We start from the raw sequence: 19453 nt of genomic DNA on the forward strand, positions 1-19453 counted from the left end.
TTGGAAAAGAAGACATGTCTTTTGCCCATTTCTTCACTGGATTATTTGTGGGGTTTTTTTTGGTGTTGAGTTTGGTAAGTTCTTTATAGATTTTGGATACTAACCCTTTATCTGATATGTCACTTGCAAATATCTTCTCCCTTTCTGTCAGTTGCCTTTTAGTTTTGTGGATTGTTTCCTTTGCTGTGCAGAAGTTTTTATCTTGATGATGTCCCAATAGTTCATTTTTGCTTTTGTTTCCCTTGCCTCTGGAGACATGTCAAGTAAGAAGTTGCTGCAGCTGAGGTCAAAGAGGTTGTTGCCTGTTTTCTCTTCTAGGATTTTGATGGCTTCCTGTCTTACGTGTATGTCTTTCATCCATTTTGAGTTTATTTTTGTGTATGGTGTAAGAAAGTGGTCCAGGTTCATTCTTCTGCATGTCGCTGTCCAGTTTGCCCAACACCATTTGCTGAAGAGACTGTCTTTTTTCCATTGGATATTCTTTCCTGCTTTGCCAAAGATTGGTTGGCCATATGATTGTGGATCCAATTCTGGGTTCTCTATCCTGTTCCATTGATTTATGTGTCTGTTCTTGTGCCCGTATCATATTGTCTTGATTACAGCTTGGTAGTATAGCTTGACGTCTGGCATTGTGATGCCTCCAGCTTTGGTTTTCTTTTTCAGGATTGCTTGGGCTATTTGGGGTATTTTCTGGTTCCATACAAATTTTAGGATTATTTGTTCTAGTTTTGTGAAGAATGCTGGTGTTATTTTGACAGGGATTACATTGAATATGTAGATTGCTTTGGGTAGTATCGACATTTTAACAATATTTGTTCTTCCAAGCCATGAGAATGGATGTTTTTCCATTTTTTTGTGTATCTTCTTCAATTTCTTTCATAAGTTTCTATAGTTTTCAGTGTACAGATTTTTCACCTCTTTGGTTACGCTTATTCCTAGGTATTTTTGGTGCAATTGTAAATGGGATTGATTCCTTGATTTCTCTTTCTGCTGCTTCATTATTGATGTATAGAAATGCAACCAATTTCTGTACATTGATTTTATATCCTGCGATGTTGCTGAATTCATGTATCTGTTCTAGTAATTTTCTGATGGAGTCTTTTGGATTTTCCACATCGAGTATCCTGTCACCTGTGAAGAGTAAAAGTTTGACTTTCTCCTTCTGACTTGGATGCCTTTTATTTCTTTGTGTTGTCTGATTGCTTAGGCTAGGACTTCCAACACTATGTTGAATAACAGAGATGTCCATGAGAGTGGACATCCTTGTCATGTTCCTGAGCATCTAACTCTTGATTTCAGCTCAGGTCATGATCCCAGCATTGTGGGATTGAGCCTTGCACTGGGCTCCGTGCTGAATGTGGAGCCTGCTTAAGATTCTCTCTCCCTCCGTTCCTCTTCTCCATTCATTTTCTTTCTCTTTCTAAAAAAATAAAAAATAAAAAATAAACAATCTAATTCTTTAAATAACACTTCCACATTGATTCTATTAGTAGTTCCATTTCCTAGATTTGTAGGATGATAGAAGTTAATTAACTTCGCTAAGAATGTGCAGCTGGTCAGCAAAGAACTGAAATTCTGACTTGGGAATATGACTGCAAAGCCAAGCTCTTAACACTGCAAGAGTTCATTTTTGCAAATAAAGAAAGAGAACTTGTTTATTAAAAACAAAAACAAAAACAAAAACACCATATATAATTCACTGTAATGCCATTGGTTAACTGGATCACAGTGGGTCTAATGAGACTTTAGTTCCTACAGTTCCACCTTTCACATGGCCTGTGAATCTTGATATCTTTACCGATCCCGCATGAATGATTCCTATTGATTATTAGAGAGCATATTCACAGGTCACAACTGTATCCATATCTCTTCCATATCTGCTTTCCTCATTGTCATTTCTCATTAAACTCTGTCCTTTCCCTAGAGATCTCAGTTTACTTACTAGGCTTAGAAGGAAACCTTGGTAAAATGATATGGCTATTCTCGTTTGCTCAGAGTTTTTGGAGAATTGGCAGAAATTATGATTCTTAAAAGTCTAAAGTGTTAATCTGGAGTCTCTAGTCATCACTTGGAGGGCTTTACAAACCATGACCCAATAGCTGAAAAACATGTGCTAATGACAGCTGGAGCCCATTACATTTGTAAAATTTGAGTGAAATCCTAGTTTAGGAAATCGTGATTTTATGCACAACTTATTCTGATCAGTAAATTAACATATTCTGTTTTGATAATATATTCTAAAAGGCACTTGTAAACAATTAAAACCCAACATATTATGAGCAACTCATGTAACTTTGGAGCCAGTATTGCAGGCATTTGGCCAGATTTGGAAAACAGCACTGGAAAAGGTTAGTGTGTGGATCCTGCTGGCAAGTGGGCCTCTGCTCTCCTGAGCCTGCCTTCAATGCCTTTACTCACTTGTGTTAATTAAAAGGCATTTTTTTCCTACCCACCTTTAGGTTACCTGGCCACACTTGCAGAATATGAGAAATTCTTTGGTATGTGTAACAGATGCTGTTTTTTATATCTGCAATAGGTATTCTTTACTTTGCAAAACAAATGGCCCATTGGCTTCACATAGGGAAGTAATAGCTGTGGTCGTAGAGAGGTGACCTCATGCATAGCAACCAAAGAATTTTGCCGAGTCTGCCTGTTTTCTAATGTTTACATTTCTGGTTGTCTCTAAAATTCCATGTGATTATCAGGGGGATTTTGAGAGAGAAATGATGGAACAAGAATGGTGGCATTCAGTGGTAACATATACCCTTCAAAGACTATCTTCCAAAGATTTTTTTCTTTCTTTATATTTGGAGGTGGATGCAGAAATGAAATGCAGCCTAAAATTTTTTTAATGTTTATTTATTTTTGAGAGAGAGAGGGAGAGAGAGATAGAGTGTAAGCAGGAGAGGAACAGAGAGAGAGAGGGAGATACAGAATCCAAAGCAAGCTCCAGACTCCGAGCTGTCAGCACAGAGCCCAGTGTGGGGCCTGAACCCATGAACCATGAGATCATGATCTGAGCCAAAGTGGGATGCTTAACCAACTGAGCCACCCATGCACCCCTAAAATGAAGCTTTAATTAAAGCCTATATCTAATTGAACTAGAAATTGTTGAGGACTGGACAGTCAAGGTAAGAGGAGATATCATCTGATGGATTTTTCTTCTCCCCAGGAATCACCCTTGTGTGCCTGACCATCCCTGTGGCCTTTGGTGTCTATGTGAATTATAGGTGGCCCAAGCAATCCAAAATCATTCTCAAGGTAAGCAGCTCCACATGGCAGTTAATGTATCCTTAGACTTAGACACTGGAAAGACAGATGTAGACAATGACTGTAACAGACTGGCCAGTCAGATACAACCCCACACCCAGCAATTTTTGTTTTTTTGTTTTTTTTGTATTTTTGTTTTTAAATTTAATTTTATTTTAGAGGCAGTCTGGGGGGAGAGGGGCAGAGGGAGAGAGAGAGAGAGAGAGAGGGAGAGAGAATCCCAAGCAGGCTCCAGTTCAACGTGGAGCCTGATGCAGGGCTTGATCCCATGACCCTGGGATCATGACCTGAGCTGAAACCAGGAGTAGGATGCTCAACTGACTGAGCCACCCAGGCACCCCAGTTCTGCTTTTTTTTGATCTAACCTCCATATTTCCTCCACTCTTCTCAGCCATCCTCTGTCATTCCCATAGGCCCATACACTGAGGCTTATGGACACAGTCAAGAATGGGACTTTTGCTTTAGTGACAGGAAAGCCAAGGCCTATGTGTGGCCAGAGAGAACCAGAGCCCATCTATTCACAAGATTCCACATGAGTGCTCTCGAGGTGAAAGCTGCTCAGGTGTGCATGCAATAGAGCCCTGGCGTTGAAGAGTATTGGCTGCTTTCATGAAAAAGTAGGGCTGTTTTTCAGAAGCATTCCTGGGGAAGCTTCAATGTTGTAGTCTCTACACATGAACAACTGCTGTGGCTGCTGACCACATGAAAAGCTGTCAGAATGAAATGCAGAATGCATTGAAGAGTCTGGTCATGGAATGATGGTAACTGGAAACTCCTACCTCCTCTTGACTTTCCAACATTGGCTTTTGTCTGCTGGAGAAACAAGCAAATGTCCTTGTTTTAAAAATATCTCTGAAATGACTTTTAAAAATATCTAAAAATGACTTTTAAATCTCGAGGCATTCTCAACAAAGGTGTCAATATCCTAGGGTGTTTTCAGTGTTTACAATTATGTATCATTTTAGAAGATGTGAGATTCCATTATGTGCCGCTTTATGAAGATTTTTAAAATGCTTTACTTATATTTTACATGTATAAAGAAATAAACATTTGGGGCTAACTGAAGGTTCAACAAATACATCTCAGGTCATATTAGTTTGGGGTTTATGGTTTGGTTCAGTGTAAGTTCCTGCTGTCTGGCTCCCCCTGACGGAGTGCTGCCCCTCCACTTGTCTGCACAAATGGGTGCTGCTTTCTCACTTTGGTACAAGACTGAACAGCTCTCACTGTTCCTCCAGTGAGATCAAGAGCGGGAAGAGGGGTTGACAAGCAGACAAATCAATTGAGCACAGAGAACTGGAGGAAGGCTTAAATGTTGTACATTTCGACTGCGTGTCAGTGGGTGACTTTGTTATTTCAGTAGGAGAAAATTTCCAATGTGGCCGTGTATGGTTATAATTTTATTTACAGAATAAGAGGACAGAGTATAACAGTGGGAACCTCTTACTTTTCAAATACTCTATTTTTGATGAAGTACTGTCAAGTACTCTATTTTATTAGTACTTTTTAGGTACTGTAATAAAAAACCCTACAATTTTGGTGTTTCCAGATCCTCTATTAGTCCCTCAGTGTCAATGGAGAAATAAGATAAATTTCCTGTAATCACTTATATTATCTGTAAAGAGCAGATCTAAAACCCCTTTCTTTTGCCTGTTTTATAGGATTTTTGGCAGAAAAAAATTTAATAATAAGCATAATATTCTAGAGCTCCTTGGTAAAAAACTAGAATAATCTAATCATTATTTTGATATATTTTCATTGTTTGTTCTTGGTCCTCTTTTAATTTTAGATCTGATACATTTTCTGAACAAATTGCTGTTGGTGAATTTTTAAACTTTGAGATCCTTTTTTGATAGAAAGATGGAGAGGGATTTTGACAACTGTAGGTCTTCTTGTGTGTTCTGGCATCTTCCCATTAAGCAGGGGCCCAGTCTGTCTTTGTATTTGACCAGTAAAAATAAACCCAGAGAACATCTCTGGTGCATTGGGTTATTTTTATTTTGTTCTGCTCCCCCATGACCACCTTCCTCCACGTCTTGAATCATTTCAAATCCAGATTGAGGCTATAACTAGGTTATAGTTTATGGTCTACATGGAATGGGAGCTTGTCAAAATCCCAATTTTCTCCAAACATTCTACGTCTGGCTTTCTCTCCATCTGATCTAAAACTCAAACTATCGGAAATTCTTTTTTGTTGAACAACAAAAGTAATAACAGTATTCATTTGGGAGACGGAAGAGGTATGTGTTAGTACCTCTATTCCAGTAATATTAGCCCAGATTATCTAGTAAAGAATGGGTAGATTTTATTTGGAGGAGAGAAGAACAGGGATGAAAGCAGTAGGAATCCATTGGTAGTTGAAGAAGTGATAGGAAGAGAGTGGCAGACGGCCAGGCAGGACAAATCTGAGACAAGAGGGTACCAGTGAGGGATCTAGGAAGTGTGTGTAGGGATGGTGGAGGCTTATTGTTACATTTTGCTTATTTCACAAATTTGTCCTATCCTTGAAAAACTCCACTCCCCAATCCTTCTGGCAAAATCTACTTCCAGGGAAAAAATACTAATCTTAAAATAAGACTTGGAATCGTGTTGAGCCCCATGAATTTCCAGTTTAGCCAAATCAGTTGACCACCTTGGAACTTAGGTTTCTTTTCTATAAAATGACATTGGATTTGGTGGTAAGTCCTGTCTTTGTTCCAAAACTTCTAGGTTCCCAGCTTTTTATTTTTATTTATTTTTTGAAGTTTATTTATTTTTAAGAGAGAAAGAGAGACAGTCAGACAGACAGACAGAGCATGAGTGGGGGAGGGGCAGAAAAAGAGGGTAAAACAGAATCCGAAGCAGGCTCCAGGCTCTGAGCTGTCAGCACAGAGCCCAAGGTGACCTGAGCCAATGTTGGATGCTTAACCAACTGATCCACCCAGGCGCCCCAGTTCCCAGCTTTTTAGAAGCAGTGATGGACTTTGCATCATAGAGCTGAGAGAACATGATGTTTACATGTACTTATTTTATTGGTTTGCTTTAGATTGGGGCCATTGTTGGTGGGGTCCTCCTTTTGGTGGTCGCAGTTGCTGGTGTGGTGTTGGCAAAAGGATCTTGGAATTCAGACATCACTCTTCTGACCATCAGTTTCATCTTCCCTTTGATTGGCCATGTCACGGGCTTTCTGCTGGCACTTCTTACCCACCAATCTTGGCAGAGGTACAGTGAAATTATCCGTACACTTTTTTTGAGGAAGTTAAAGTAAACACACTGCCACTGGCAGGCTTTGCTGTCTGGCTATGTCAGGAGATATTAAGAGTCTTGACTTACAAGGTGGATGGAACAGGATGACTCCTCATAAAGAGAATGAAAAGATCACGGTACTTCTTGCGTAAATGAGAGCAAAGGCTGGAGTGATGGGAAATTGTAATCTGTGAAATTAGGATTGGGGTGTTAACACCACATGTTGAAATCTGGACACATTTCTCTTCTTATCCTAGTAATTAGATAGGGGTGAGATGGTTTCATTACATATAGAGATCATTCTAGGGCATGAGCAAAATTCGAGATTAAGCATTTATCCATTGTGCCAAATTCTGTAAAAGTGCTAATTATAAGGGGCAAGAGGAGGAAGGGCAAACTGGAGATATAAGATGGGAATGTATCTGATACATTGTCATTACAAGCTGGGGCATATAATTTATAAATATTGTAATATATTAAAAATGATAATACTCCATGTTGTTATGTCTGGAGATGAGTTGTTGGAGGGAATGTAAATTGGTATAAACTCTCTGGAAGGCAGCTTAGTCATATCAATAGCCTTATAAATATTTATAGCTGTTCACTCAGTGATTTTACTTCTAGAAATCTGTCCTGAATCTAGGACTGTCAGATAAGCACACGAAAATTGATGTGCAAGGATGTTAATTGCAGTTTTATTTATAAATATAAAAAATAGAAACAATTTAAATATCTGACAATAGGGAGATATTTAATTCATGAGGTATCTATGTGATGGACTATGATGCATCAATTTTAATGCTTCTGGGAAATACTTAAAAGATAAATTTAAAAGAGAATAGGAAACAGTATGCATTTTGATTCCCACCTTGTAGAAGAAAGCAGAAGAATTTTATGTATGGGAAAATACTGGAAGAAATATACCATATGCTAAGAGTGTTTAATTTTGAGTAGTAGGATTAAGGATTTTTGTTTCTTAATATTTTCTTGGTATATTTCCTGAGTTTTTCAATGAGTATGTACTATCTCTAAAGTCAGAAAAGAATTATTGAAGAAACGTGAGCTATGTAGTTGAACTTCGAAGGTGGAGTTTGGGAAATTAAAATGCTTAAAAGATTGAGTTAAGTCAAAGAGAATAGAAAGTGGTGTGTGTTTTGATGTTTATTTTGTAGAAGAAATCTGTTTCTAGTCTACTTGGGGAGCATTTAGGATTATCCCAGGTACTGAGTGAGGCTCTGCTTATGGTATCTCATTTACTTCTTACTATGAGCCTGAGAAGTAGTTACTATTAGTACCCTCATTCTACAGATGAGCAAATCCTTCAAGACGTTAAGGAACTTGACTAAGTTCGTAGAGCCAGAATGTGGTGGAGTTAGGATTTGACCTGGAGTTTGTTTGCAAAGCCAATAATTAGGAACACAGGCTGTTGAGTGGTTGAAATATAATCAGATCTGGAGAGAAAGTATTCCTATTGCAAAGTGTAGTTAACAATCTTGTTTTCTCCATACTTGATGGCTTGAGAAAGATCAGGATGGAGACACTGCATTTGCCTTGTGAATGGTCCAGATGTGAGGTCCACCTTTGCAGCTTAATGATATCAGGTAATTGACAGGGGTCTGAAAGGAGTGAGAGTGGTCTAAAGAAAGCATTGCAAGCAAGAGAGTAAATAGAAATAAAATAAGAGCGGTAGAGCTTGCTCTGTACCAATGTTTTCATGCCCACATTACCTTCTCCTTGTTACCTCCCTATTCCAAACCCACTTGCATAGAGATGCTGGTTTGTATCCTTTAAAAAAAAATTTTTTTTAATGTTTATTCATTTTTGAGAGACAGAGAGAGACAGAGCATGAGTGGGGAAGGGACAGAGAGAGGGAGACACAGAATCCGAGGCAGTTTCCAGGCTCTGAACCATCAGCACAGAGCCTGACGCGGGGCTCGAACTCACAGACTGCAAGATCATGACCTGAGCTAAAGTCGGTCACTCAACCGACTGAGCCACCCAGGCACCCCATGTATTCTGAAACACCTCTTTTCCCTCTTCACTTCCATCTATAGAAACCTGCAGATCCCCTTTATAAATTACAGACAGACAAATCAGTTAACCCAGCCCCTGAGGTCCTGCTTATGTCTTCCTTTTGCTTTCTCCTGGTTTTTATTTTTCAAGTGAGGTTTATTGAATTTTTTTTCCAATTAGGAAACCAATAAAATACAGAAAAATAGAAAGTAGGAAAAGAACGTGTTCCTAAACTCTTTCACCAAAGAGTTTTAGACATTTGGTTTTAGACATTTGGTTTCCACTTAGGGTTTTTGTGTTTACCTTCAAGTGTTGTTGAGCTTATACTTTTTCCTACCTATTTCATCTTTCCATTCTCATCTCCAACTCTGCACTCCACACAGATTGGCTTACAGCATATGCACTGCCTCCTGGTAGGTGCAGGTCATACCTGTCCCTGGATCTTTAATTTCAGTCACTGTCCCATATGAAATGCCTCTCCCACCCTCACCCTTTCATTCCCCTCTGCCTCTGTGAAGCCTTCTCTAACCATATATGCCACTTCTATGAATTTCTATAGCATCTCCCTGACCCTCCATCATATTTTGTCTTGTGTTGTTACTGGGCCTTTCCTGTGTGTATATCATGTCTTTCCACCCTGATTCCTAGGGTGGGGTTCCTGGGATCCTGCTCCAAAGAGTCTCTTGGAGAGAAGACCACCTACAGAATAGGCACATTCAGCACATTATTATGAAACAAATGGATGTTTTTGGGGGCAGAGAGACAAGGAGAGAGAGAATCCCAAGCAGGCTCTGCACTGTCAGCTCCGAGCCAGAAGAAGGGCTCGAGTTCACGAACTGTAAGATCATGACCTGAGCCCAAATCAAGAGCTGGAGGCTTAACCAACTGAGCCACCCAGGTGCCCTGCGAGTAAACAGTTTTAGTGGCCTAAGCTCATAGCTTACATTTATTGCTATATATATGAGAAAAATTTAAGAAGAGTCCTAATTCTGGTATGTAACTCTTGAAAAATTCTTTCATTGGTAGGTGCAGGACGATTTCCTTAGAAACTGGAGCTCAGAATATTCAGATGTGCGTCACCATGCTCCAGTTATCTTTCACTGCCAAGCAGTTGGTCCAGATGCTTAGCTTCCCACTGGCCTATGGACTCTTCCAGCTGTTGGATGGATTTCTCATTGTTGCAGGTGAGTAGAGCCTCCACTGTGTAGATGTGATTGAAAATTGTCAACCCAAGCCACACACTTCTTTTTCAATCTGAACATGCATGTGCAACTCTTGTGATACATTTTTAGCCTGACATTTCTGGAGAAAATAAAGAGCACAAACAAGATCCTTTGCTTTCACAGAAAAACATTAAAAACATGTGATAGTGAGCTTATAATTACAAACAAATATGCTTCATAAAAGACAATGCACTATTAGAACTTAGATTCTAGGACTTGATAAGTCTCCATGAGCAATAATTTATCTTCAAAATGACATTTGTTCTATTTCATCAAGAGTCATGAGGTCTTCCAAATGCCAAGTTATTTCACAATGCTTCTGTGAGCAAGAATTGTTCTGAACGGCTGTGAAATATTTTTCAACTATGAAATATAATACATACACAGACATTGAAATACATATTTGCATACATATACATCATATGTATCTATCCATACAGCCAAATATACATCATTTTAGAGTCCGTAATTAGGTAGGTTCACAGAAAGTAAATTAAAAAAGACATAGATATGTACATACACACATATATTTTAATCTTGGGACATTGAAAATTTTCACTGTTATCAGGGAATAGGTTCTGTGTAAGATTACTGGTATAACTGATTATATACTGATTGCTAATATAACAATCAATGCAAGGAATACTTGGGGTTGAATTTTACCAAAAAATAAGATAAATCTTAGCAGAATAAATCTCCCTGGTCTTAGATCCAAGTTTTAATTCCTTCTCCTTGGTGAGATTGTGAGGGAAGGAACATGTCTGGCTCATTCCCAGGTATCTTCCAGCACCCAGATGAGCATCTGACTCACAGGAAGCATTCCACAGGTGTTGCTAACTGACTGACTGACTGAATGGATGAGCCATCAATGACCTGATGAATATTTCAATCACAAATGGTCCATTCCAGATAAAAATAGCCATTTTGATACATCAAATGATTTTCTTCCATTGTTTCTTCTTTTTTTTAATTGAGGTATTATTGACATACAATATATTAGTTTCAGGTATACAACATGATGATTCAAATTTGTATATATTATGAAATGATCACCACAGTAAGTCCATTTAACATCTGCCCCATACATAGAGTTTTTTTCCCTTGTGATGAGAACTTGTAAGATTTACTCTGTCAGCAACTTTCAGCTACACAATAGCATTATCAACTATAGTCACCTATTGTACATTGCATCTCTATGTCTTATGTATTTTATAACTGGAAGTTTTTACCTTTTGACTCCCTTCACTGATATCCCCCACCCTGCTACCCCCCACCCCTGCCTCTGGCTCATGCCTATCTCCGTGAGCTTGGTTTTGGCATGCTATATTTCCATTTTTGTTTGTCTTGGGTATTTTATTTCACTTCTGATTTCTTTGTTGACCCACTGGTTGTTCAGTAGCATGTTGTTTAGTGTCCACATATTTGTGAATTTTCCAGTCTTCTTGCAGTTAATTTCTAGTTTCATGCCACTGTGGTCAGAAAAGATATTAGATATGATTTCAATCTTAAATTTATTAAGACTTGTTTTGTGGCCTAACATATGATCTGTCCTGGACTGTTCTATCTACTCTTGAGAAGAATATGTATTCTGTTGCTTTTGGATGGAATGTTCTGTATATGTCTGTTGACATCATCTGGTTTAATGTGTCATTTAAGGCCAATGTTTTCTTATTTGATTTTTTCTCTGGACATTCTAACCATTTATGTGAGTGGGTGTCAAAGTCCCATATTATTATTATATTGCTGATAATTTCTCTCTTTCAGTCTGTTAATATTTGCTTTATATATTTAGGTGCTTCTATGTTGTGTGCATATATATTTATAAATGTTATCTCCTCTTGTTGGATTGACCCCTTCGTCACTATTTAATGTCCTTGTCTGTCTTTACAGTTGTTGTTTTAAAGTTTATTTTATCTGATATGAGTATAGCTACTTCAGCTTTCTTTTGTTTTCTGTTTGCATGAAACACGTTTCTCCATCCCTTCACTTTCACTCTGTGTGTATCGTTACATCTGAAGTGAGTCTCTTGTAGGCAGCATAGAGATGGGTCTTGTTGTTTTTTTTTTATAGTTTTTTTATGTTTTAAATGTTTTAAATATGTTTTTAATGTTTGTTTAAATGTTTGTTTATTTATTTATTTATTTATTTATTTATTTTTAATGTTTATTTATTTTTGAGAGAGACTGAGGAAAGGGCAGAGAGAGAAAGACAGGGATCCAAAGTGGGGTCCATGCTGACAACAGAGAGCCTAATGTGGGGCTTGAACTCATGAACCCACAAAATCATGACCCGAGCTGAAGTTGGATGCTTAACCAACTGAGCCACCCAGGTGCCCTGGATCTTGTTTTTCAATCCATTCAGCCACTCTGTGTCTTTTTTTGGAGAATTTAGTCCATTTACATTTAAAGTAATTATTAATAGGCATGTACTTACTGACATTGACATTCATTGTTTTCTAGCTGTTTTGTATTTCCTCTCTGTTCCTTTCTTCTTTTGTTCTCTTCCTTTGTGGTTTGATGGCTTTTTTCAGTGGTGTACTTAGACTCCTTTCTCATCTTTTGTGTATATGCTAAAGGTTTCTTGTTGGTGGTTACCATGAGGCTTACATTTAACAACTTGTATTTATAATGGTCTAGAGATGCCTGGGTGGCTCAATTGGTTAACCGTCTGACTTTGGCTCAGATCGTGATCTCGCTGTTCATGAGTTCAACCCCTGTCGGGCTCTGTGTTGACAGCTAGGAGTCTGGAGCCTGCTTCCAATTCTGTGTCTCCCTCTCTCTCTGCCCCTCCCCTGCTTGTGCTCTGTCTCTCTCTCTCAAAAATAAATTTTCAAAAAAAAAAAAGTCTATTTTAAGTTGATAACAACCTAAGTTTGAACACATTCAAAGGCCATACATTTTTATCCCCCTTCATGTTTTATGTTTCTGATGTCACATGTTACATTTTTTTTATTTTGTATATTTCTTAACTAATTATTGTGGCTATAATTATATTTACTACTTTTGTCATTTAACCTTCATACTAACTTTATAAGTGATTAATTCACTACCTTTCTATATATTTACCTTTACCAGTGAGATCTATACTTTCATATATATTTTTGTTACTAGTTAGCACCCTATCTTTTCAGCTTAAAAAAGTCCCTTTAACATTAGTTGTAAGTGTTGATGAACTCTTTTTAGCTTTTGCTTGTTTGGAAACTCTTTATTTCACCTCTGCTTCTGAATTATAAGTTTGTTGAGTAGGGTGTTCCCGGTTGGGAGTTTTTTGTTTTTTTTTTTCTAGCACTTTGAATGTATCATGCCACTCCTTCTGGTCTGCAAAGTTTCTGCTGAAAAATCTGCCAACCCTCAGAGGGGGTTCCTCTATGTGTAACAAGTTGTTTTCTCTTGCCACCTTTATGATTCTTTCCTTGTCTTTAACTTTAGACATTTTAATTATAATGTGTCTTGGTATAGCTCTCTTTGAGTTTGTCTTATTTGAAATTCTCTTTCTGGACCTGGATGTCTGTTTCTCTTCCTGCCTCTCAGTCTGATGCTGTAAAATGAAGAAATGAATCTCTTCCACATAAAGTTCTGGGCACTTTTCAAAGGGCTGCTTCTGGGCTGGGCCCTGGGGCAGGTGAGTTGGCATACAGTTCCTCCATTCAGCACAGCCCTGTGGTTCTCATGGGTACCAGACCTGTTGGTCTTAAAAGCCAGATGTTTTGGGAGCTCATCTCTCAGGTGACTGTCTTAAAAGTTGGGGTACCTGATGTTGGGTATGAGTCCTTTGTTCCTGAGGGAGAAGCTTCATGTGTTGAGTTCCCTCCTGATTTTGGTGGTCCTGTCTGGGGTGGGGCTTCTGGGGGGGGGTGGGTTCTGGGTGGGGTTTCTGACAAGATTATAACTTGGCCTTTCCTACTCATTCCCATGTGGTTTCTCTCTCATTTGTCTGATGCAGTGGGGTTGTTTTGACAGTGTTTGGGCTTTTTCCCAGAGGCATTTAGCATGTCTATGGGAGGAGGTGAGTTCAGAATCTACTTATGTTGCCTCCTTGAACCAGAACCCCCTGTTTCCATCTCTTTTCCTTTCTTTTTCTCCTTCTTTTTCCTGTGTATTTTCACATATATGGCCCAAAGCAAACACAGCCCCAAAGTATTGACAAGTACACAATATCACTACATTACAGTGTTTGCTAAGTGATGTTTTAGTACTTGTATGTTTTAACACCTAGCATACAAGATGTACAAGAGGAGATTGAAGAATGAACACAGAAAAAAGAACACACGTTGTGAAGAAGGCTGCCATAACAAGAAATCCACTTCTCCCAAAGAGACTGGTGCTTTTTTGGAGGTGAATGAGGAAGTCACCATAACTTCTGGGCCATCAATGCCAATGGATCTCCATACAACCCTTGAGCCAACTGGCCACATCTCTTCTGGTACCTAGTAAGGGTTGCTGGCCTGACTGGTCTCCGTCTTCCTCAGTGGCCAGTAAAGACAGTGCAGAACTGATGTTTGGATCTCATTGGCAGGGCCTATGGGAATATTGGATATTTATATTTTCATGTGGTTTGTGAACTGTCATAGGATCAATTTTTGAGAATGTATTCTGCCTATTTCCGGGAGTCTTTTGGGGGTTTGCACAATATATTTACTAGCTGCGGCTGTGTGTTCTTGTCTTCCCACGTAGTGAAGAGTAACACTGTTATGCAAAGTCATCCTGGATCTTAATTTTCCTGAGACATAGGACTCTGTAGAGGAGATTCCACTGCCTGCTGCAGGGAAAGAACAGAGTCTGGACCCACTTGATTTTTGGACAGGTTCTTTGGAGAACTGGAGAGGAAGCATACAGTTCCCATAAAAAATGAGGCCATTTCTCAAATAATAATAATTTTTTTTAGGGCTTGGAAATCTTTTTTGGACTGTAGATGCAAAATAAGTTTAGAGGGAATTTAACGACCATTTGTGGTTAAAATGTGAATGCCCCATATTTTCAGTCCCTAATGATAGGCACAATATATAAACACTTTTTGCTTATATATCATTTTAAGAAACATTCCATAGATTGAGATCATTCCATATGTACTATTTCATAAATCAATGACGCATTATGGAGCATCTTTACATGTCAGTCATTGTTGACCTACCTCATTCTTTAGAACTGTGGCTTCATAGAAGTGTTCCATTGCATGGAAGTACTGTAATTTATTTAACCATTCCTTATTTGTGGACATTTAGATAGCTTTCAACCCGCTGGTATTCTAATGCTGCTACGAACACCTGTACTGCTGTGCGAGCGTTTTTGGAGGATTACTTCCTATGACTTGAACAGCCAGGCCAGGTGCATATTAAGATATTGGTCAGACTGCTCTCTGGTGATGTAAGAAGTGACTGAGTGGGCCTGGCTTTCCCATGGTTGCACCAGTCTAAAGAATGATCAGTTCTGATTTGTGAAAATATCTCATTTACAATTGCGTTTAAAAAATGATAAGCGAATTAGAGTATTTTCCATGATCACTTGCCTATTCAGGTCCTTTGCCTGCCTTACTATTATAATTTTTCCTTTTTGATTGATAACATTGTAGCACATCATGGATAGTGACACCTTGTCCTATTATGTCAACATTTTGCCTACTTTTAATCTTTTAGCTTTTGTTTTTCTATGTCTTTTGCTGTATGGAAGTTTTATATTTTTTTATATATTTAGTTTATTAGTCTATTGAAAAATGTTTTTTTGACCTTGATATCTGTCAAATGTTCTATTTTTGTGTGGATTGTGAATTATGATAGTATTTCTTTTTGAGAATGTATTTAGCCCCTTTGCAAGGTGTTCTATTTGGGGGTTTGTACCTGTATTTACCATCTGCTGTGTGTGCTGTCTGGGAGTAGGTAAAACCCTTCTTCCTCTATTCTGACATTATTAAAAATATTTCCCAAATATTTTTCTATTACTTGTATGAGCTAAACATGTTTATTCCATTTTGAATTTACGTTTTTGTATGGTGTGTTAAGAATCTACATTTTTTTTATGACTAACTGCTCCAACATCATATATTGAACCATTCATCTTTTCTCCACTGATTCGAAATGCCACCTTTCTCACATAATTTCCTATATAATGTGTGTTTGTTGGGGCTGTATTTAGTTCCATTTTTCTCTGTCTATTCTTATTTGTAAGGTTTGAAATGTGTGAGAAAGTGTATTGTCTGAGATTTAGTGCTTGGCAATTTTATTTTGTAAGCATTCCCCAGAGCCTGTAGGTTAATATAATGATAACGATTATTAAGGTATTCTCATGACAATTAAGAACATCTTTAAAAAAATTTTTTTTAAACCTTTATTTATTTTTGAGACAGAGCACAAGTCGGGGAGGGGCAGAGAGAGAGGGAGACACACAGAATCTACAGCAGGCTCCAGGCTCTGAGCTGTCAGCACAGAGCCCGATGCGGGGCTCAAACTCACAGACCATGAGACCATGACCTGAGGCCACGTCAGATGCTCAACCGACTGAGCCACCGAGGTGCCCCAAGAACATCTTTGTGGTAGTACAGAAAGAGCCTCAGTAAGTGTCACAGGTATATTTATACGGAAAAGAACTATGCAGACTGTGACATGTTTGTTAATTCTCAACTGCTGCTTTACTACGTGAGGATTTCCATTTATCCACCTGATAAATGTTTAGGTGTTGAGAAGCTAGTCTGGGCTGTGTACAGGCACTTGGGACATGGGGGCAGTAACGAGGCAGGAAGGTTTCCTGCTGGCATGGTTCACACTTTAGTGGGACTAGATCCCTGCAATGAACACAGTCAGTGGAGTTGGGCATTCACAGAGATTCCCTGTCCTAAAATGAGCATTAACATGAATTTTAAAGAATCCATAGACAATGAATTTGTCAATTGTTTCTCTACCTAGGCACCTAACACAAAGTGGTGAAATCCAATGCTCTGTTCCAAAAGCATTAAGTACGTGGTCAGTATTTACAGTAGTCAGGACTGGTATGGGGATAAGACCACCAAAAGCCATCACTTAAGACAGACATGACACAAATCAACGTAAGAGTCTGAAAGTAGTCCCATCAGAAGACTGCCATCTCCAGAAATGGTTTGTAAACGTGTCACTGAGAACTGGAAACGGTCATGTTGTCCTGGAGGCTAGTTATCTTTAGCATGAAGAATGTAACTTAAAAAATAAATAAATAAATAAAAATAAAAAAAGTCTCTAACTGAATAAATTGTATTCTAACTGATTTAATTATTTAACTGATTTAAATAATTATGGGTTCATGAAAGCCAGTGCCTATATAAAGCTCAGCAGTGGGGCCAGAGAACTATGCCAAGCAGAATGAGTCCAGCTCTATGTCCTGAAAAGAGACGCTGGATACTTGAGGCAGCACAGCACAGTGGGAAGCACATGGCTTTGCCAGGGCCACTTGCTTTGTTCCACTTAAAAAGCTAGGACGCCTTGGGAGTAGTGGGATGAAGTCAGTCCAACTTCACATTGAATTCCAGCTCTGTTATTTGGGCAACATCGGGCCCGTGACGGTCCCTCTGAACTTCAGTTTCCTCTCTTGAAAAGGGTGGTAACATTCAACCCTAAACACCTTGAAAATACCTGGTTTAATACATGGGAAGTGCTCAGTGAGTGTTGTGAACCTTTCCCTTCCTTGTGCAGTCATAATTCATCCTGGAGTACAAAGGGTATTTTGGCCTAACACAGTTCAATGGGTCATATCTTAGCCTCTAGGCAACCTTCTGACCAGCCTTTGTGTGCACTTTGCCCACCTGGAGGAGCCCAACCTGAACGATCACTTATTCTGCTGGATAGAGCTAAGCTAAAAAACTGGCAACATGACTTATCAGCAGGCATCCTGAGATTTGCTTAGCATGATCTCTAGAATATACTGAATTTTGCGTGAATGGATAGGTTTCTAAACCCATGAAGCTGGAGACTACTTTAAAAAAAATATTTATTGGGGCACCTGGGTGGTTCTGTCGGTTAAGCATCCAGCTTCGGCTCAGGTCATGGTCTCACAGTTCATGGGTTCGAGCCCCACATTATGCTGACAACTCAGAGCCTAGAGCCTGCTTCAGATTCTGTGTCTTCCCTCTCTCTCTCTCTGCCGCCCTCTACCCGCACCCCCCCCCCCCACAGCTAGTACTCTGTCTCTCAAAAATGAATAAATGTTAAAAAAAATAGTATAAATGTCTTTAAAAATGTTTATTTATTGATGGGGGAGGGGCAGAGAGAGAATTGCAAGCAGGCTGCATGTTGTCAGTGCAGAGCTCGATGCAGGGCTCGACCCCACAAACCATGAGAACATGACCAGAGCCAAAATCAAGAGTCGGATGCTTAACCAAGTGAGCCGCCCAGTCCCCCCTGAAGATCACTTTCAAATACTTCTGGTCTGTGAATTTTCAACAGCTATAAATTCAGATACCTCTGGGGTCAGGAAGATCTTAGAAGATGGACACCATGTTAGCTACTAAGGAATGGTGGAAACTGGGAGAACTGGAAAGGCACACACTACTACCATATAGGTATTGTTTCCTTTGTCCTTCTTAACAGAACCAAGATTTTGTTCAGGGAAGCGATATGTAGCTAAAAATAGCTTTCTTGAAGTTGGAGATGGTCATGCGACACAGTTCTTGCTAATAAGATAGGAGTGAAGTCTGCTTGTGATTTCTGGAAAGTTTTGCTTTCTTGCTGTAGGGACGGATGGACTCTTTCTCCTTGTCGATACTATTTCGTTCCTAGAATATGGATAAAATAGCTGGAGCTGAAGCAGCCATTTCCAGACAGCGAAGCAAAGGTCAGGATAACTATGTATCTCTTGGCATTCTTGAACTATAGAATCAATGCCAGCAACTGCCTACTTTTGAATTTTTAAGTTAATTTTTAATGTTTATTTATTTATTTTGAGAGAGACAGAGAGTGAGCAGGGCAGGGGCAGAGAATCCCAAGCAGGCTCTGTGCTGTTAGCACAGAGCCCAATGCGGGGCTTGAACTCACGAACTGTGAGATCGTGACGTGAGCTGAAACCAAGAGTCAGACACTCAATTGAACTACCCAGGAAGCCCTTGAATTTGTTTTCTTAAGGAAAGAAATCTCTGATTTGTAGAAGTTTGTTTGGCTAGCTTTTGACAACTTGCAGTCAAATGTAATTCCAAGTTAATCTGTTACAATTTACATTGACTTTAAAATATTATGCAGGGTGGGGCGCCTGGGTGGTGCAGTCGGTTAAGCGTCCGACTTCAGCCAGGTCACGATCTCGTGGTCCGTGAGTTCGAGCCCCGAGTCGGGCTCTGGGCTGATGGCTCAGAGCCTGGAGCCTGTTTCCGATTCTGTGTCTCCCTCTCTCTCTGCCCCTCCCCTGTTCATGCTCTGTCTCTCTCTGTCCCAAAAATAAATAAATGTTGAAAAAAAATTAAAAAAAAATATTATGCAGGTCAATGCATAATTTGTTACATTTATCTCCACCATAATAAAGTACCTTAAATATTTCTGAATTAATGTAAAATGGAAACACATTCTTTCACTGTCAAGGCATCTATCACCAGAGGATAGCTTTGGTGAACTGTTCTTTTAATTTCTTGAATCTATCAGATTGCACTTAGATAACTAATCACTAAAAAAATTTTTTTTTCATTATTTATTTTTGAGAGACAGAGCACAAGTGGAGGAGGGGCAGAGAGAGGGAGACACAGAATCTGAAGCAGGCTCCAGGCCGTGAGCTGTTATA

General features: G+C 39.1%; 1 protein-coding gene across 1 annotated transcript in view; it reads left to right on the forward strand.

Moving 5' to 3' along the window:
* SLC10A6 (solute carrier family 10 member 6) overlaps positions 1-16056 on the forward strand; it is a 31514-nt gene extending 15458 nt beyond the window's left edge. Inside the window, exons 3-6 of the mRNA XM_030313483.2 lie at positions 3173-3261; positions 6296-6471; positions 9535-9692; positions 13947-16056. Coding sequence (XP_030169343.1) covers positions 3173-3261; positions 6296-6471; positions 9535-9692; positions 13947-14161 — 638 coding nt within the window. The 3' untranslated portion in view covers positions 14162-16056. The remainder of the gene's footprint in view (positions 1-3172; positions 3262-6295; positions 6472-9534; positions 9693-13946) is intronic.
* The last annotated feature ends 3397 nt before the right edge of the window (positions 16057-19453 follow it).

The sequence above is a fragment of the Lynx canadensis genome, chromosome B1 (assembly GCF_007474595.2).
Source record: "Lynx canadensis isolate LIC74 chromosome B1, mLynCan4.pri.v2, whole genome shotgun sequence".
NCBI lineage: Eukaryota > Metazoa > Chordata > Mammalia > Carnivora > Felidae > Lynx > Lynx canadensis.